The sequence below is a fragment of the Carassius auratus genome, unplaced genomic scaffold (assembly GCF_003368295.1).
Source record: "Carassius auratus strain Wakin unplaced genomic scaffold, ASM336829v1 scaf_tig00026259, whole genome shotgun sequence".
Classification (NCBI taxonomy): Eukaryota; Metazoa; Chordata; class Actinopteri; order Cypriniformes; family Cyprinidae; genus Carassius; species Carassius auratus.
In genome coordinates this window covers 144090-165718 of record NW_020525500.1, presented here as the reverse complement: position 1 = coordinate 165718, position 21629 = coordinate 144090, and the positions used below count along the sequence as shown (strand labels likewise).

The window sequence follows — 21629 nt, the reverse complement described above, 5'->3', positions numbered from 1 at the left end:
AAAATAAATGTCAAAACCAGTTTGCTCACTTTGCTTTTAACAGATGCTTTAGCACTGGGCTCCTCTTGCATAACTTGTCCGGGTTCAGGGGATGAGTTTAATGGAGTCTCTGCCTTCCTCTTTAAACCCTGTGGGGCCATGGCCACACCACTCAATGCTGGCTCCATGACAACATGCTCCTCCTCCAGCTGAGAATGATTTATAAGAAAAGAAAAATTGTTAAACAAGCAGATGACACTTCAGAATTGTTTTTATTTCAGTGCTTGCAGGGAAAGTACTGTATTAATCTTTAAGCATTCTGGTATGAGTTTCTTTTAACCAGCTAACATCATGAACTAAATTAAATATATTGTCGCTGTCGGGCGGAAACCTCCTATGTCCAGTTTTTTTTCTCCTATGTTTGTTTTTTTTACAAACCGATGCTAATAGTCAGTCCCCACGTGGGTCTGTAAATTTTTTTTTTTTTTTTTACACATTAACCAATCTTAAGTCTTGAAAATAGCTTGAGAGCAAATCTCTTAACTCCATTAGACACTTCAACTGTCTGAGAAGTCTCGTAACCCCACCTCTTCTTCACTCCGCGGGAGCTTAGCGCAATATAATCCACTGAAATCCAGACTAAACTGCATTGCAGATAAGGATTGTAGTTTACAATGTCAAGGCATGCCATCATTTTCATCCTTTAACACAGTCAATATGACAGCAATGTAAAACCACACACAGAACATCACAGATACATGCACGCAGACAAAAAGACAAGGGCTCACCCTACTCACAAACAAAAATACTCAGTAATTGGCTTAGTAAAGCAAGCCTTAACTATGATTTTATCTGTGTTAAACTATGATATCAGTTATTTTTGTATTTTAAAGGTCCCCTTCTTCGTGATCCCATGTTTTAAACTTTAGTTAGTGTGTAATGTTCTTGTTAGAGTATAAATAATATCTATAAAATTCTAAAGCTCAAAGTTCAATGCCAAGCGAGATATTTTATTTAACAGAATTCGCCTACAAAAAACGACCCGTTTGGACTAAAGCCGACGTCACTAAAACAGTTTTTTGACTAATCTCCGCCCACATGAATTCACAAAAAGGGGGCGTGGTCTTGTTGTGCCCCCTGACGGAGAAGGAAGAGCTGTGTTTGTTTTTGCCATGTCGTTGAAACGCTGTTATTTTCATCTCGGAGTCCAATCACCTTTCAGGGTTAATACAGAGATTCTTAAATTTAATTTACTACCTTTTTACCACCTATTTTACTACCATCACAATATTTTTACTACCAACACGGCTTCAAACTTCAACTGTAGCAGTGTTAAGTGTTAAGTAAAGTTAATGACATTTAATTTAATGAGGCAATTATAACTTAATTTCAACAATGGGAGGGAGAGATCGAGAACCAGAGAGAGCGAGAAAGAGAAAGTCAGGAGCAGTTCTGTAGGTGTATGTGAGTGTGCATGTGTGTTAGGGCAAGTGAGTGAGCTACATTCAAGTAAGAGGGAACTCTACCATAGGACTTGGATTAATCAAGATATCACAACAGGCCTTGGTCCATAGGATTTACTCAATATGTCAAAGAGTAACATTTACATAAAAATTAAAAGACAGACTGGACCTTTAGAATGATCAGCTACACAATGTGTAATAATAAAGTGCAATTGTACACTATAATAACAGTATTTCATTGATAAACAAATAACTTCAACACTGGACACAAGCCAAGTAGAGAGAGAGAGAGAGAGAGAGAGAGAGAGAGAGAGAGAGAGAGAGAGAGAGAGAGAGAGAGAGAAAAGATCAAACAAAACACAAAGCCTCTCTTTGAAACGAATTTCGTTTTGTATTAATTTTATCTTAATTTTAATCCATGTTTCATTATTTTGTATAAATCACAACACGTTCAGACATGAACAGAAATTCAGCGTATAGGTAGCCTAGACTACTCGCCTCACAGACCTAAACAAATTAGAAATATCCTATATCTATTATCTACAGAAAGCTTGAAATTTCTACTTTTAAACAGAACCATTCAAAACTACCGTATTTTACGGACTATAAGTTGCACTTTTTTTCATAGTTTGGCTGGTCCTGCGACTTATAGTCAGGTGCGACTTATTTACCAAAATTAATTTGACATGAACCAAGAGAAAATATTACCGTCTCCAGCCACAAGAGGGCACTCTATGCTGCTCAGTTCTCCTGTATTCTACGCTGAAGACATAGAGCGCCCTCTCGCGGCTGGAGACGGTAATGTTTTCTCTTGGTTCTAAATAAATGCGACTTATAGTCCAGTGCGACTTATATATGTTTTTTTCCTCATCATGACGTATTTTTGGACTGATGCGACTTATACTCTGGTCTGACTTATAGTCCGAAAAATACGGTAAATAAAAGTAGGGTATAGGCTAATCCGTAAGAAATGCATTTTTCTCCGGTGCCTTCACTACTGCGAAGATCGCGAGTCAGTGTCTACTTCATCTTTGCAGCTGACACAGAAACACTTGATTAATAAACAATTAAAATGTCATATTTTTTTTTAACAGCGTTTAGGTGCAGTTTATATGAACGCGTCACCACTGCATGAGAGAGAGAGAGAGAGACACGCATACGCACAAGGTCTCTCCCTCTCTGCCGTGCGCTCGCTACACGGTTTGCATGCGCGCTTTTGTTCGCTCGCTCGCTCTAGATTCGCAGGAGATTTGAACTAATTTCCAGGCATCATAACATTACAAAAGGCAATTGTAATATTTTTGTATTACTATTTTGGTATGATGAACATTCACCCACCAGTGTGGGGGATAGCCTTTTGAGATTTACTTCCCAAACGGAAAATCTAACCGCACTTGGCGCGTGTTAATTTCGTACCCTGGCTGTGGGCCAATAAAAAAAGGCTTATTATTAGTGCTGTCAAAATTAGCGCGTTAACGCATTCGATTAATTTGAAATATTTAACGCGTTAAAAAAAAATAACGCAATTAACGCGGTTGCAGTTTTTTTTATTTCCAGTTGTGGCCTATGTGTGTTCAACGTGCAAAGAAATATGGATAAGACCAAGGAAGCACTTTTAGACGGAAAGTTTCAGTATAAAAAACATTACTCTTCATTCAGTCTGCCACAAGAAACAGCAACATTAAAATCATGAACTCAAATGTCATTGTTAAAAAAAAAAAAAAAAAAAAAAAACAATGACTGTTGTAACAGTGCGTAAATCAGACCTTTCTGTAACACTTAACGTTAATAAGCTTAAACGAAAATAACGAAATAATTGTGTAGCGGAGTATTTTTTGTACACAGTGCCGTGAACTGTCAATCACTCCTGTACGCGTGCATCACTGTCCTCCTCGCAGCTGCAGCAACTTGCGCTCTCTCTCTTCATCAAGCTTTAAAACAAAAAGGGGACAAAAAGATCATATTGTATTTGTGCATAGGCTATAGATTAATTAGATAAATGAATATCTAAATTTGTGCCTTGCCGTCTACGGTATTTTAGAACTTAGAAAAAATATGCTGCAGCCAATGAGCAGCCAGCGGGGGCTGCAGGACGACTCAACCTCCGCAGACAGTTTTTAATGTTTATCAGACAATAAATACTCAAGATTTTGCTTTAGTATAACTTCCGGGACAATTAGGGCCAGATTCGGGAGTCGGGACAACAGTTTAGATTTCGGGACTGTCCCGAATTTTTCGGGACGTCTGATCACCCTTCATGAAAGAGCTGCATTACTTCATTAGCTTGAGTCTGACCTGCAGTGATAGGATTCGAATTTGGTGAGGTGTCAGTCAGCGAATCATCTGATTCTCGTCTTGTTCTTGCAGTATTCAGAGTCCGAAGCCCAGAAAACATATTAAGTGTTGTTGTTAACTGTATTTGATTTTTAACCGAATCGAGAGTGATGTACACTCATAACGAGTTTCACACACCTTCTCCGGCCACGTTGAGTTGTTGACACTTAACAGTGGGAAAAGCGACACATGCGCTATTCACTTGTGTAACTTAAGGGTGAATGGGTAATGTAGTTTCTGCTCTGGGTGGGATGAATTAGGAAGCTTGCATTGTGAAGGGCGCTCTGAAAATCGGCAGTGCAGGTAAAAGATTAAAACCTCTATTAAAACAGATGTCCAAATGAGCGTACCGGTACGCTACAAGCACGTTCTGGGCGCATGGAGAGGTGGCAGTACGCTCAAGAGCTATATTTGGAAGTGGCGGTACCACCGGCCCACTTAAAGCACTGGCAATGACTATACTTTGGAATTTTTTTGCAGTCCACTTAGAATTCAACATGGAAATCATTTTTGTTTTTTATTGGCATTGATTGTTTTGAAATTCAAATGGTACTTACATGCCTGTGTTTTTATTTCTGTAATAAATATGGCTTTCAAGCCAACAGTTAATTTGGAGGATATTGATGGTTTATTGCAGGTATGTTGTTTACATGAGAAAATCTTTGTTACAAATTAAACAAAAATTCCAATAAACAATCATATTTTGAATTTAAATAGTTTCTTTGTCTTGAGTTTACATTAATTATTTACATTTTACATTTACATATCCAAAAAGTTTCAGTCTTTTAATTGCGATTAATCGCGATTAATTTTAAAAAAATTGTGCGATTAATTAGTTAATTTTTTTTAATCGATTGACAGCACTACTTATTATACATGTTAATTGAAGTATTAAGTTAAGAAGTTCAGCTGTGAGGCCTACTTATAGACTATGGCTCTCTTGGCACTGTGCATGTAAATTACTCCAATTAGCAAGGTTTTTATTTAATGGTGGAAAAAAAGGCTATCTACTGGCGCCAAGTAAACCTCTTTGGATAACTTTTTTAGACAATAAGAGTGAAAATAGTTAGGTTAAATACATTTGAGTAGGGCTGTTTTGTTAAAAATCGATAGCGGTAATGCTTCGGTTCAGAAGGAAGCCCTTGTACCACGAAGGTAAATTTGTGAGCAGATTAGGCTAATTTCCGCCTATTATCGCATCACTTATAGCTCTTAAACCTTTAAAATAGAGTTTAGGAAGATGTATGTAACCACAGTTGTTAGCTTTGGTTAACTATTAAAGCCTTTTCTCTTGACAAAAGGCACAGTGCGACCACCGACTTTGTTTGCTTGCAGATTAATTTCCCCCTAGTAGACAGCCTAGTCAGCTTATTTTATTTTGGTACATCACTCATAGCTCTAAAGTTTAAAATAGTTTAGGAAAATGTTATGTTATCACAATCATTTGCTTTGATTAGCTCGTAAAGTGTTGTATCTTGTCAAAAGGCTCGCCGTGACAGCAGACTTTGATGAACACTGCTGGCAGCAGCAATGTCTGTGCCTGTACCATTCTTATCAATAGTTGCGTTTACATGGACACTACTAATCTGATCGTAATAGGACTAGAAGCACAATCAGAATAAAAAAAGTCACATGTAAACACGTCAATCAGATTGAATTGGCCAGATCCAACTAAAATTTTGATCAGATTGTAAGGGGTGGTTTATTCCTTTTTTAATCTGAGCGAGAGGACATGTAAACACTTGATCGGATTGAAAACCAAAACTAGAAAGTAATGCACATGCCAGGTGATGTAGAAATAAAAGTGTCATAAATAGTATCTTGTCATTATAAAACTTTCACTCAGCGTATGTGAAGTGGAACAGGACCACGTCCCACCAGTCCTTGCTTAGGACTCATAGATAGATTAGTTTGAAAGAATGATAGATTAGTTAGAAATATAGATTACTTAGAAGTTAGAAACATGTTTAAGCATGATTAGCATGTTGTTAGCATTATTAGCATTGTTGCTAGTAGGGATGGGCATTTTGGGAAATTTCTCATTTCGATCATCGATAGGTTTCAAAAACGATTAATCGATTAATCGGGGGTGGGGCTTATGCGGGGGGCGGGGCATGGTCATAATGTATATAATGAAAAAATCTGAAGATTGTTATGAAAATGAAAAAAAAAATCTGACATGAAAATCTGTCTATGAAAACATGAACACATGATTAGGACAGGTTAGATAATGATTATGATCAAGCAATGTTATTAATAAAGGAGCAAGAAATATCTGCCTGAGGTGAAGAGTAGCCTATACCAATAAACGGAAGCTAATTTTATGACACATCCTATGATAAATCAGATAACTGAGATAACATATCAGACGTAACATTACAACTTGTATCAGCACAATAGGATGCTAAGTTATGCGTTAGACAGAGAGAGAGAGAGCGCGAGCTCCCGCTGATGCATTTTAATGACAGCGCGCTGAAAGATGGGCAAGGACAGATTTTACTATAGATTCCTATAAAGTTCTCATTATAAATGTATGGCAGATTTGTGCTATATTTTCATCTACGTTATTAACCCTCTGGAGTCTAAGGGTATTTTTGGGGCCTTGAGAAGTTTTGTCATGCCCTGACATTTGTGCTTTTTTCAGTTTCTTATAAATATCTAAATGGGTAAAGTCTAATATCACTGTAATCAGCACAAACTGGGCTATAATAATATGTGAAAGGCATGCATGTACATGATTGTATTTTTGAGAAAAAAAATGTTATGCATGGTTAGTGAAAAACTAAAAATGTTAAATCACTTGAATAAGGCAATAAAACACATACATAAAATTGGTTGCCGGAAAAGTTGAGAACTGGAGCTTGTAGCCTAGAATTTTTCTTTCTGAATGATGTGAAAATCATCTTGTTTACTCATTCACAGAAAACAATATATTGATTTAAATTTTCTAAAACACTTTTTGTTGGTAAAAGTCATATGCGAGTAGGCGTCAACTATCATGAATATCATTGTGATTTACACCTGAGAAGACAAAGGCCTGCATAATGAGCTGCATAATGAGCCTCCCATTCAACTGTGCCACTGAGGGAGGACTTACAAGAAAGAATGTGAGAACAAAATAAAAGTATATAATTTTAGTTTGTAGTTTATTAAGAATATATTTAATTATCCCACAACATAATTTAATATCCACTTGGGGGAGCAGTTAAACAGTTTATTAGGAACAATCAAAGCTGACTTTCAAACAATTTTTTTGGCATCCTTACTTCAGTCACACAATCCTTCAGAAATCCTTTTAACAATCTTATTTTCTACCAAATAAACCCCATTTATTATCATCATCATTATTATTATTATTATTAATGTTGAAAAGAGCTGATAATATTTTTCAGGTTTTTTTAGGGGGAATAAATCGAAAGAACTGCATTGTTTTTACATTTGTTAGAGTTATCTCTATTTGTCACATTTATATTATTTACATCAAGCTTTTGAATGGTATAGTATTGTATATTGTTATTGAAACTTCATAATGTTTCACTTGATTATACGTTTAGTCAGGAATTATAGTTTGGAAAAAGTCTTTGGAAAAAGTCTGACTAGTAAAATGTTTACACGTTATGTGAAAACTAGTACAAATAAATAAAAAGAGACTTACTCATGTTTATGATCTCTGCTGATTAAAGTGCTTCATTCTTTTTTCTGAAGAAATCCATTTCTCAAATCCTCAACCACATCACACCTTTTTGGGGTGAATTATGTCTTAGTCCTCTCATCGCGAAGCAAACAGTAAAATAAAATAAAAACTTGAAGAATAGTCTGGCTGCTTTTTCTTCTGTGTGGGCGTATTCAAGCCGCGCGCTTCAGTTTGAATCTGAATAGAGCGTTCAGCGCGAGGGCGTGGTCACATTAGATATAATGAGCGGAGATATGAAAAACAGACATTGCGTTGTTTTCATATGGATTACTTTATCTCAGAATATTTGTTTTCGGCAGCACCTGTTTAGTTTAAAAGGAGACATTCCAGGCTTTCTATAGATATCTCTCTCATGTCTCTTCTTTGAGTATTCACGGAGTTACAGTTCATTTTAATGAAATGTTTGTACATGACGATCAGCGGAGACAAAGACTGTAGACAGCGCACCTTGTTTGTTATCTTTATTTTATAAGTGCACAAAGGTTTTTTGTTATTATGTCTGTATCCAAAAAAAACTAGACTCTTTACAGATTCGATTGATGTATTGCTCTTATCTGTACGATTAAAACTGAAAGTGTAATTTAAGTTCTTTTCGGGGTTATCAGGAGAAAATGACTCAAAACGCATATATGCGTTAATCGACTCGAAAGGGTTAAGTGTAATAGTTGTAATTAAGTTTTATTTTTAAGTTAAGTTTTATTTTCCATAAACCTGTGCGTTTTCGAAGCCATATGAATTGAATTATGCCCACAAATATGACGGAAAAAAAGCTCGGCTGCATTATTATAACATCAGTAATAAAATATCAATAATAATAGAAAAATAAAACATTTAAGAGCAATATCATTATCGGGCATTGCTTACATGAGCATGAAACGAATCGATGATATGCAGCGATTTCAGCATAATTATTCATGTTAATTAATCAGACACTAGCTCTTGCAACTTTTATCTGAAAAAAATTCGCCGATGCAGATGTGAACTTGACCGAAAGTGTAACTCGATCGGATTGTGCTTTACAAACACGAAAGTACAATTAATTCACATTAGTGTCACTATCGTTATTTTTTTAAGCATTTTAATATTTAATTAATATTTTGTATTCAATTTGCACTTTCTGATCAACCAAAATATTATTTAAATATTATTTAACAGCATGGAAATAACTGATTATTGCTAAATAATTGAATGGGATTTAAAATATATTTTAGATAAAAACTATGACAAATAATTTAAATTTTTGTCATCTCTACAAATATAATGTAATTAGGCTACAAATATATCCAGTGCATTTTTATTTTATGAAGACCATTTCATTATTTGTCTGTGATTTAAAAATTAACACACAAAGATCCTTTTTTTGCTACTTCATTTAACGGCATTTTTTTTTTTTTATACAAAACATTGTCTTCCAGTAGGCTATAACTTCAGCAGCATATTTTGATCCAGCGGTGAAACATAGTTTTTAAAAGATAAGAAAAAAGTTCACCAAGTTTAACCAAACAACTATTATAAGGTATAAAACAGACCAAAATAGCCTAGATATTTTAACTATAGCTAAAACTCAAAACTAATATAATAATATTTTTTTAAAAATGGATATTATATTTACCACGACCGGTGAAACATTCAAATGTCTATTCAAAAACATAAGGCGGTCTACGTGCTCAGATGAGAGCCGAGTGCGCAGCCTGTTCACATTTAGAGGAATAAATTCGCTCCGCTGGAACAGATTTTGCAGGAACAGCCAGGTACCACTGGACAAGTAAACCTTCTCTGTCCCTGAAACTAATGGGCAGCAAATCTTTCACCACCATTTCAGCGAATAGCTTTGTCGTCTTCTCGGTTCTGCCTGCATTGCATTTAGGTTTTACGGCAAGTGATTCAATGCTCTTCTGAGTTGCTGCTCTGTTATCGCCAGATATTTTATGTACAAATTTTAGATGATAGCGCATTGTATTTGTTGTAGATTTGTATGAGAGCTTGGCGCTACACAGCTTACCCTGAACTGTATTTTCATCGTTCTTCTCAAAGGGAAGCCAGCCATCAATACATGACTTTGAGGCCATTATTATGTCTTCTTAAGTTTTTTGAGGCATCAAGTGGGAAGCTAACCAATCAGAGATCAGGGCGCCGCCCAACGTGCTGCCATAACCAATCAAAAAAATGTAATAATAATTTTGATCATCGTTTAAGTGATCGATCATTGCTGTCGCGGTCAAGTACTCGATCACTGTTGCACATCCCTAGTTGCTAGTATGTTTCTAGCATGATTAGCAAGTTACTATAATGTTGTTAGCATGACTAGCATGTTTCGACCAAGATGGCGGCGCGAACACATCGCGAGGCTCAGCGTCTCTCCAGTTTTTGCAATTTTGCAGTTTTATTACTGCTCATCTCGGGTCTGTTCGTACTGAACAGCTTTGCTTTAACATCATACACCCGACAGGAGCTTTTGGATATCGGTGAGGACTTTACCAGCAGTTTTATCACCAATCTTCGACTCATCCCTGAGATCGCTAGAACACCCGAAGCTTCGCACTCTACCCGGCCGGGCGGAAGTGCTCGCAGGCGGCGTCGGGATCGTAAACAAAGGCGGGGGAAGCGCGGAGGTCTAAGAGCTAAGCTAAAGCTAACACCGCTCCGGCTCTCTTTACCCAGCATTTTTCTTGCTAATGTGCGGTCACTGGTGAACAAAATGGATGAGTTACGACTCCGCATCACCCTCAGTAAGAAACTTCTGGACTGCAATGTCATGGTTTTCACAGAAACATGGCTACACAGCGACGTACCCAACAATGCCATTGAGCTAGCAGGACGCTACACGCTCCGGGCAGATAGAACGGCAGATGACTCAGGCAAGACAAGAGGTGGTGGATTGTGCATTTATGTCAACAAAGCTTGGTGTACGAACACTGTCATTGTTGGGAGACACTGCTCAGCTAACCTAGAGTTTCTCATGGTTAAATGTAGACCTTTTTATCTGCCACGGGAGTTCACTTCCACCATAATAACCGCAGTCTATATTACACCGGATGCTAATGCCAAGCTTGCTTTGAACGAACTTCATGCAGCCATTAGTAAACAACAGACTGCTCACCCGGAGGCTGCTTTTATTGTCGCGGGTGATTTTAATCACTGCAAATTAACCCCTTAAGTGTCACCCCCCCTTTTGGGGGTAGAGCTGAAAAGGGCATGTCCAGATTCAAATTAATGTAATTCTGGAACGGTTTGGAATATGAACCTAATTTTGGGCTCGTTTTTAAAAACACACTTGGAAGTTTCTTGTACATGTGAAAGAAGTTGAATAAAATGTAAAATAAAATAGTTATAGTTGTTTAAGTTTGTTGTAATAAAAAAATAATAATTTAATATTTATTTATATTTTATAAAAAAAAAAAAAAAAAGTATGTGTTGAATTTAATTTCATGTCAAATGAAAAGCCTAAAATCTAAAGAAGTTGTGTTCCAAATTTGACATTGATATCACAAAAAATGAGGTTTCTGTGTTATTTTTAGTTGCTATACCAACAATGTCCACTAGGTACTATTCATGCTCCTTGTATGAATTGTAATGGACGACTGATTTGATTTTTTTTATTCAAACAGCAATAAAACATTCTAGATAGGTTGTAAATGATTTTTTAATCAAACATAGCTACTAGAGTGTTGTTACAGAAACTTCATACATGATCATGATCATATTATCACATCATATTATGATCATACATGAAATTGACATTCATTTAATTTTTTACTGAATACTTGCAACATCAATCATAGATATACAAATATACATATTCAATTTATTCTCAAATTTTTTATAAAAACTAGAAAAGATGTTTTGTCTGAATTATTGGCAGCCAAAAAAATATAAGAAATATATACTTTCGTGATTGTATATGTATGTATCAGCTTTTTGTAACAAAAGGCAACTACTTTTTTTTTTTTGCTAAATTTTCTTGTCACAAATTAATGAATTACTGTCACTACATAATTTTAAATATAAAACAGTGGTCAAATATAAAAAATACAACCTCTAAGGTCTCCAATGATATATAGTTTGTCAAGATTAGTTTAGGTTTAGTATAGAATATTACGGTTTTAAATATGCAATGGCTTTGGGCCCACCGGTGGGCCAGTGACACTTAAGGGGTTAAAAACAGTACTTCCCAAATTTCACCAGCATGTTTCCTGCCACACCAGAGGAGACAAAACTTTGGATCATGTTTATACAAACATTAATGGAGCTTACATCGCGAGCCCCCTCCCCCACCTCGGACAGTCTGATCACCTTTCTTTGTTTCTCACCCCTAAGTATTCACCCCTCATCAACCGTGTGAAGCCATCAGTGAGGACCATCAAAGTGTGGCCAACTGGAGCTGACTCTTTACTTCAAGACAGGTTTCAACACACTGACTGGAGTATGTTTGCTTCACAGGCTGCCTGTGGCTCTCACACGGACATTGATATCTACACCTCCTCTGTACTGGATCACATCAACTCCACCATTGACAGTGTAACAACAGAAAAACAGATAACAACATACCCTAATCAGAAGCCATGGATGAACAAGGAGGTGCGACTTCTGCTGAAAGCCCGCAACACCGCTTTCAGGTCAGACGACGCTCAGGCCTACAGTAAATCCAGGGCTAACCTGAAAAGGGGCATCAAAAAGGCGAAGTACTGCTACAAGTTGAAGGTAGAGGAACACTTTTCCAACTCTGACCCCCGACGCATGTGGCAGGGCATCCAGATTATCAGTGACTACAAGTCAAGCAACTCCACACCAACAGTCACGGACGTCTCCTTCCTTAACGAGCTAAATTACTTTTATGCTCGCTTTAACAGCGACAGCAAGGAGACGGCCACCAAAATCTCAGCCTCTTCAGACCACCAACCTCTCAAACTCACCTCCACAGATGTCCACACTGCACTGAGCCGGATCAATGCACGCAAGGCTGCTGGCCCGGATGGCATTCCTGGACGTGTGCTTAGGGCATGTGCAGAGCAGCTTGCAGGGGTTTTCACAGACATTTTCAACATGTCCCTCATCCAAGCAACTGTGCCTACATGTTTTAAGTCCACATCCATTGTGCCAGTACCAAAACACTCCTCCCCAACGTGCCTCAATGACTATCGCCCCGTAGCACTCACACCCATCATTATGAAGTGCTTCGAGCGACTGGTCCTAGCACATCTCAAAGACTGCCTCCCACCCACACTGGACCCACACCAATTTGCCTACCGCAGAAATAGGAGCACAGAGGATGCAGTATGCACAGTGCTGCACTCTGCACTCACACACCTGGACCATAACAACACGTATGTTAGGATGTTGTTTGTTGACTTCAGTTCAGCATTTAACACCGTCATTCCCTCCAAGCTGACCACAAAACTTGGAGACCTGGACATTAACAGCTCCCTCTGCAACTGGATTATGGACTTTCTGACCAACAGGCCTCAGCATGTTCGGTCAGGCCACAACCACTCCACCACCATCACACTTAACACTGGCGTACCACAGGGCTGTGTGCTGAGCCCATTCCTCTACTCCCTTTACACCCACGACTGCAAGCCTGTGCATGGATCCAACTCCATCATTAAGTTTGCAGATGACACCACGGTGATTGGCCTCATCAGTGACAACGATGAGACTGCCTACAGGGAAGAGATACAGCACCTGGCCACATGGTGCGCTGACAATAACATGCTCCTTAACACCAATAAGACCAAGGAGCTCATTGTGGACTTCAGGAAGAAGAAAGGAAGCACGCATGACCCCATCCACATTAACGGGATGGTTGTTGAACGTGTCTCCAGCTTCAAGTTCCTGGGAACCACCATCTCGGAGGAACTGTCCTGGGCCACAAACACCTCCAGCCTCGTCAAAAAGGCTCACCAGCGCCTTTTCTTCCTCAGGACAGTGAAGAAGAACCAGTTGTCTTCAACCATCCTGGTGAACTTTTACCGGTGTGCGATCGAGAGCATCCTGACCAGTTGCATCACAGTCTGGTATGGGAACTGCTCAGTGGCTGACCGCAAGGCACTGCAGAGGGTGGTGAAAACTGCCCAGCGCATCACAGGGACACTACTTCCTGCTCTTGAGGACATCCAGAAGAAACGCTGTCTACGTCGAGCTCGCAGCATTCTCAAGGACTCCTCTCACCCTGACCACGAACTGTTTAACCTCCTCCCCTCCGGAAGGCGTTTCAGGAGCCTCCGGACAAGGACCACAAGATTCAGGAACAGCTTTTTCCCTAAAGCTGTCTCCTTGCTGAACTCTGCCCTCTGACACCCCTCAACACCCCCCACACCACACATAGACTTCTCCCCCTCTTCAACACTCTGATTTATTTATTTACTCACAACAAGCAAAAAGTAACTTGTTATTACTTGCACTACTGCCTGTTCATCCAGGAACAATGTATAATCCATTTGCACATTGAAATATTTTTTTCTATGCACTTTACTGTCCATTGCAATACTGTAAATTATGTTCATAGTTCTGCCTATAGTGTACATACACTTTTACATAGCCCATCTGTATAGTATGTTCATAGTACACCTATCTGTATATCGTGCTTATAGTATTTAATATCTGTAAATTATGTCCATAATACTTACCTGTATAGTTATTGTACATATTATAGACCTTTATTCTGTACTTACTGCTTATTGCACTTCTGGTTAGATGCTAACTGCATTTTGTTGCCTTGTACCTACATGTGCAGTGACAATAAAGTTGAATCTAATCTAATCTAATCTAATGTTTCTAGCATGTCGCTAGCTAGATAGATATTGTAGATAGATACTGTAGATAGATAGAAAGAAAAAAGCAATGTTTCAAGATACATAGATAGATAGATACAAGTTTGAAGATAGTATGGAATTACATTTGTTTCAATAATAATGAACAAAACTTTATAAAACCGAACATAACTTTTTGAGAAAGTATCAAAAATATGCCATTACAAAAGAAGAAAAACACACACACACAAAAAAAAAAGAACTCAGTCGCACAAAATTAACAGGCTCTTCAAATATGCTTCATTCTTTGTTAATGTTTTTAAAATAATAATTTTCGCTAATCGTGGATTCTGAATTCATTTCCACAGATTTCGCTTACATTTCAAAGTTTTTCGTTTGGTGTTTTGACACAACCCTCTCGTGGGGGCGGGGTTAACAGTGATCTACTCAGATTGGATAGTGAGCTTTTGATGGACAGGTGCCCCCTTACTGGGTAAGTACAGACGATGGCCGATTTTAGAACCGTTTTCATATATAGGGCGCACTGGATTATAAGGCGCATAGAATAGAAGATACTGCAGTCAAACGTTTGACTGGGTTTGCGTTATGCATCCACTAGATGGAGCTGTGATAAAGGGAATGTCAACAAAACCTTGATCCATAAGGCGCTCCGGATTATAAGGCGCACTGCCGTTTTTTTACATTTTTTATTAAAGGCTTTTAAGTGCGCCTTATAGTGTGGACAGTGCCAACATTAAGTACACCAATTTTGGTGTGTCTAAGACATTCACTTTTAGCGCCACCAACTGTCCAAAATTTCACTTTAATTTTGTTAATAACTTTTTAACCGTAAGGCCAATCAACAAAATTATTTTTTCCTCTTATTTCTGTTAAGCTAATGCCGATTCGATTGCACCCTACAAAGTCATTTTCCGTCATAGAAATATGGCCGCCATTTTGAATTTTTTGAAAAACCTACTTTTTCGAACTCGTCCTAGACGGTTTGTCCGATTCACATGAAAATTTAACCAGATCATCTTCAGTCAGTGCTGACCATAAGTTATGCAAATCAAATTTATTCGTCAAACCGTTTTCGATAAACGCACAAACAAATCTTACATAGCGCTTACAAAAACAGTCGTAAGGCTGTATCTCTTCAACGATTTATCGTATTCAGACCAAATTGGGTATATGTCATAAGCATGACCTGAGGCTACTTGCTGCGTTTCAGCGCAGCGCCACCTACTGGTCCAGAGATATGAAAAAGTGTTATTTTTGCTTATAACTTCTAAACAGTTAATGCCAAAATCATAAAATTGGTATTGTTAGATTCAGGGCAACATGCCAATTTTACCATTTCAGCCATTTTGACTGTCGGCCATTTTGAATTTTGTGCTAAAATGCTGGATTTTAAGAACGCATCAACGGATTTTTACGAAACATGGTATGGGTCATCAGCACAATGTCCTGAAGGAGTGTGAGAAGTTTCAAAACAGCGCCACCTAGTGGTGATCTTCTATTTTTAAATGCTTATAACTTTGGGTGTGGTCGACTTATTTTCACGAGACTCATCAAATTAGACTCCTGAAACCTTATCGAGTCCTACGATACCAAACATGCTAGGTTTCGCCTTGTGATTTAGCATTTAAAAACAATTTGGCTATATCTTCGAAACCGCTTGTCCGATCGAGACGAAATCACCATCAGAAGTTCGGAAACATAGGTCAATATCTACACACTAATGCCCAAATGCGTTAGTAAATGTCTATAACTCTGAAGTGAATTGAGATATTTTCACCAAAATTGACACACATATGTATGGGCTCACTCTGAGGACACATTCAAAAAATGGTGGGACTTAATAGAACAAAACATGAAATTCCCATTGACTTCAATGCAGTTTTCTGAAATAGAACTAAACAAATGCATTGGTGAAATATTACGAAACTCAGAATGTGCCAATAACACCATCCCCTGAAGGTACTCAAAATATTTCGATATTTCGATATTAATATTTCCACCTAGTGGTCAAAAGTTATAGCAAAATTTCCAAAAAGGCTAATAACTTTTGAATAAATCTGGCTATTGAAAAGTCAAAAGTTAAGGTTTTAATGGATTCCTTGGGTCAAGCCGAGAACATAGATACCAAGTTTTCCTTATTTGGCCAAACTTCCGGTCCGCCATCTTGATTTTCAGTCAAAACCAAATTTTCGAACTCCTCATCAACCGTTGGTCCGATTTTCACCAAAATTGAATCATATCATCTTCATACCGAGACACCTAAAAGATATGGATTTCGTGTCGATATACGAATCGGTTCTCATTTAGGGCATCAACTAATTTGCCGGAAGGATGCCAACATGCATTTGAGGCTATATCTAAGCAAAGCTTTGACATTTTTGCACCAAACATTGTATGTGTCATTGTCACCTCACACTGACCATTCCAAACTAATATGGTAACAGCGACACCTATTGGTTACACGTGATAAGCCAATAATTCATATTACTAGTTGTTGTGTTTATCGTTTTCAAGCCATTTTGCCTAAAATAATCTTAAAACGGTTTTATCTACTCATTCCTGCCATTCGTCTGAAGCTTGCTTCTGTAGTGCTTGGCCCATATTTTTATTTATCTTTTTTAAACACCTTCTTAAATATGTGGTTACATATTAAATGACAAATAGCTAAGTGGATTCAGCCTTGTAGTACTTCAGAGACTGGGAAATTTGCTTAGTTTGACTATAAGAATTACTTTTCACCTGTCTAGACATCAAATGCACATAATTGAAACTACTTCATTTTATCTGCATAGAAAGAAGACTTCCGAGACACCAACATTTGTGACCCCGGACCACAAAACCAGTCTTAAGTCACACAGTTATATTTGTAGCAATAGCCAACTATACATTGTACGGGTAAAAATAATAGATTTTTTTTTAATGCCAAAAATCACTTGGATATTAGTATAGTAAATATCATTATCTATGAAAATATTTTGTTAATTTCCTACTGTAAACATATCAAAATGTTTTTTTTTATTAGTAATATGCATTGCTAAGGACTTAATTTGGACAACTTTAAAGGAGATTTTCTCAATATTTAGATTTTTTTATGCACCCTTTATTGTCTTATCCTAACAAACCATACATCAACTACTTTCAGATTATGTATAAATCTAAATTTCTAAAGGTTTAACATTATGACTGGTTTTGTGCTCCCAGGTAATATTTCACATTGTGATCTTCAACAAATTAAACATCCAATAAGCATTCTCACTCGCGCGAACATGTGCTTGATGAGAGCCGATTTGTAGAACACACCAAACAAACTAGCTCGACAGATGCTCTTTAACACACAGAGAACTCTGATTGGATGTTCAGTTTAGCAAACTAATCAGTGGTTGAGAATTAGAGGGAAAGTGATGAAAAAAGTATGTATATCAAGTACATCAAGACCTCCCTGTCAGTAAACAAACTAAGGCCTGTTCCAATGTTACGTGATCTTACCCAACCATTCCATTAGGTTTTTATTTTTAAATTTAAGTTAACAACATGACTGAAATTCAAATGGTAAGCAGGAGCCGCTCTATTTTATATAACTGCACATAACTCGAACATCCTTATTTAGCTTACTCCTTTTAAATGATGAAAATATACTTTTGATAGCTGCTAATACAGACTGCTAATTCCTCATGCATGAGCAGAATGCACCTGTTAGTTTGCAATCAGCTACAGTCTGTGCAGTGTGTTCAAGTGTAAGTTTGGGCCAGACGTATGGAAGTAAAATAATGACTTATGTCTTAGAAACAAAAAAGCATGCTGAATAGCACTATCTGAAATGATAATGCAGTGCATTAACAGTACTTGAATTTTAATGCCTTGTATTTCCAGGGCTTGCATCTTTAGGTCCTGAATTTGAATATAGTTGTTCATTTAAGCTGTGAAAAATTCAATTCAAAATATTTCACACACCTTTTCATTATTAAAAAAACAATAATTCATATTCACGTTCCAGAATTCACTTCCAAAATATTAAATCGGTTAAAAAATACAAAATTTCGGTTCATTTTATTACACTTTCCAAATTCGCTTCCACAAATTCAGTGGTTAAAATCTGGCAGATAATTCGCCCTTTCACATCCGGGAGCTGCAGGAATAGCAGTAAAGCACAGAGGCATGATCTCCATCTGCTGTCAGTCACTCTCCAGCAGGTGGTGCAAGTGGCTGTTAAATAAGGCCAAAACAACAGGTGGATTAAGTAATACAGTTACAAAAACTGATCTGCAGAAATTAAGCAAGCGCTAAACAGAAGTTTTGATTATCGGGGCATGTGGAAAAGCTGAATGTGTGTATGTTTATTTCAACATCTTTGCTGTTACCAAGCAAGCAGCATTCAAAGAAGATTATAATGGTGTTTTTATCCAATGCTAAGAACTAACGTTACATCTAAGGAAGACATATATTGCTCTCAGTTGTTTAGTTTCTGTAACTTTGTTTCATGGCTTGTGCGTCGCTGTGCTGTAATACTGGGGATCCCCTCACGTTACACTCCAGGATTCCCCAATGACGAGTAACGCTTCTCAATCAATTAATACTGTGATATAAGACCTCAGATTTCAGAATAATTTTTTTTTATGATTATTCAAACTATATAGACTACACACAGACAAATATGAACAAACGGTCAAGGTTTCACGCGGTTTCCCTCAGAAATCTGTTAAAGAAAAGAAAACGCATTTCGTGGATCATCGCACTAACAGTGACATCGATTAAAAGACAAAACTCACATCTTACTGATGATGCAAACTATATACAGACAGATGAGGATATGAACGCAAGTTACGAAACAAAAAAAACTGCATGTTATATATATATATATATATATATATATATATATATATATATATATATAAAACATTAACGTCTTATTGCCTCAAGATATTAAATGATTAAATCCGGCATTTAATTAATACAATATATTACTGTATATTATGTACATTTAAGCAGATGAGCCCAGAAATGAGCCTCACAAACAACAGTTTCACCAAAATTTCACCATTTTTTTTCGTAAAAAGAAAACCAAGCGCAGTAGTTTTATGTTTGATATTTGCCTAAGCTGCTTTAGGGACCATCTGCAAATTTACCTCAAAACAAAACGTAGTACAATAATATATTCAAATTAATCAGTTTACAATAAATTAACAATTTACTCAAACTGACTAAATATACATGGCCAACATACTACACAAATATTTTTCAAGAAAAAATTATAATACTTCAACTCACTTTTTTTTTTAAATGGGGGTTTTCGTGTTCAAAATGTTGTATGTTACTAGTACGTTACTAGTGACCAGACTGAATTGCTACAGTTTAAATTTTGCCAATATCTTCCTCACTGTATATAATAACTGATAAGAAATTACTGTTATTCACAATTTTTATTTTATTTTATTATTTTATTATGTTCCAAAGGTTGTAGTACATTCCTAGTGACTAGACTGACATACTATAGGTAAATTTCTCATACTATAGGTAAAATACCTCCCTTGCTGCACATAAAGTACATTAATATTTTATAATACAACCTTTGGAACATGGAAAAAAAAAAATTGGGGTCTTTAAGATTTTGTTTTGTTTTAAATAATTGCGAATACACTATAAGGCAGATATTAGCATTTTACATGAATTACATAACATACTACAACCTGTGAAACATGAGAAAATCCCTTTGGGTAAATCTTTTTTTTTTTTTTTTTAAGAAATGTATGTACTGTACATAATGTAAAGGAGATATTGGCTAAATCTAACCTGTAGTAAGTCAGCCTTGTATCTAGCAATGTACTACAACTGTTGGAACATGAAAAACCCTTTCTGGGGATCTTTAATATGTAAATAATTGTATACTGTAATTATATGAAGGGGTATTGGCAAAATCTCACCTGTAGAAAACCACTATGAGAAAAACAAGATTTAGAATTTGACTGTGTTATTTAAAATTGTAATTAAAACACATTGGACCTTTTAACCCAGTCAGTGGAATTCCCTTGGGTGTGGTAGCACGTCAATAATTTCTTCAGTTTAAATTTTCAGAATGAATATACCTAGATTGTTTTTAACTCGCTTTTTTATGTTAATATAAATTGGTTGCATATAGTTAAAACTAATCATGGTATTGATATCTTTGTGGGACTGTCGACTTTATAGATCAGTGGTAATGGAAATCAATTATAAAGAAAATTCAGCGCATTGGATTCTTTTTGACCTCATTTGCTTGCCTGTATATAGTTTGAATACGCATCAGTAAAATGTATTCTGATTAGTGCTGTCAATCGATTAAAAAAAATTAACTAATTAATCGCACAATTTTTTAAAATTAATCGCGATTAATCGCGATTAATTGCAATTAAAAGACTGAAACTTTTTGGATATGTAAATGTAAAATGTAAATAATTAATGTAAACTCAAGACAAAGAAACTATTTAAATTCAAAATATGATTGTTTATTGGAATTTATGTTTAACTTGTAACACAGATTTTCTCATGTAAACAACATACCTGCAATAAACCATCAATATTCTCCAAATTAACTGTTGGCTTGAAAGCCATATTTATTACAGAAATAAAAACACAGGCATGTAAGTACCATTTGAATTTCAAAACAATCAATGCCAATAAAAAACAAAAATGATTTCCATGTTGAATTCTAAGTGGACTGCAAAAAAATTCCAAAGTATAGTCATTGCCAGTGCTTTAAGTGGGCCAGTACACACAGGTACTCAGTACCGCCACTTCCAAATATAGCTCTTGAGCGTACCGCCACCTCTCCGTGCGCCCAGAACGTGCTTGTAGCGTGCCGGTACGCTCATTTGGACATCTGTTTTAATAGAGGATTTAATCTTTTACCTGCACTGCCGATTTTCAGAGCGCCATTCACAATGCGAGCTTCCTAATTCATCCCACCCAGAGCAGAAACTACATTACCCATTCACCCTTAAATTATACAAGTGAATAGCGCGTGTGTCGCTTTTCCCACTGTTAAGTGTCAACAACTCAACGTGGCCGGAGAAGGTGTGTGAAACTCGTTGTGAGTTATACTAAAGCAAAATCTTGAGTACTTATTGTCTGATAAACATTAAAAACTGTCTGCGGAGGTTGAGTCGTCCTGCAGCCCCCGCTGGCTGCTCATTGGCTGCAGCATCTTTTTTCTAAGTTCTAAAAAAATACCATAGACGGCAAGGCACAAATTTAGATATTCATTTATCTAATTAATCTATAGCCTATGCACAAAGACAATATGATCTTTTTGTCCCCTTTTTGTTTTAAAGCTTGATGAAGAGAGAGAGCGCAAGTTGCTGCAGCTGCGAGGAGGACAGTATGCACGCGTACAGGAGTGATTGACAGTTCGCGGCA

At 36.9% G+C, this 21629-nt stretch overlaps 1 protein-coding gene across 3 annotated transcripts in view; it reads right to left on the bottom strand.

Annotated features, from left to right (window-relative positions):
* taf2 (TAF2 RNA polymerase II, TATA box binding protein (TBP)-associated factor) overlaps window positions 1-21629 on the bottom strand; it is a 139461-nt gene that overhangs the window by 7158 nt on the left and 110674 nt on the right. For all 3 annotated transcript variants that reach the window (XM_026250973.1, XM_026250974.1, XM_026250975.1), the window contains exon 24: window positions 30-188. In XM_026250973.1, the coding sequence (XP_026106758.1) occupies window positions 30-188 (159 nt within the window). The remainder of the gene's footprint in view (window positions 1-29; window positions 189-21629) is intronic.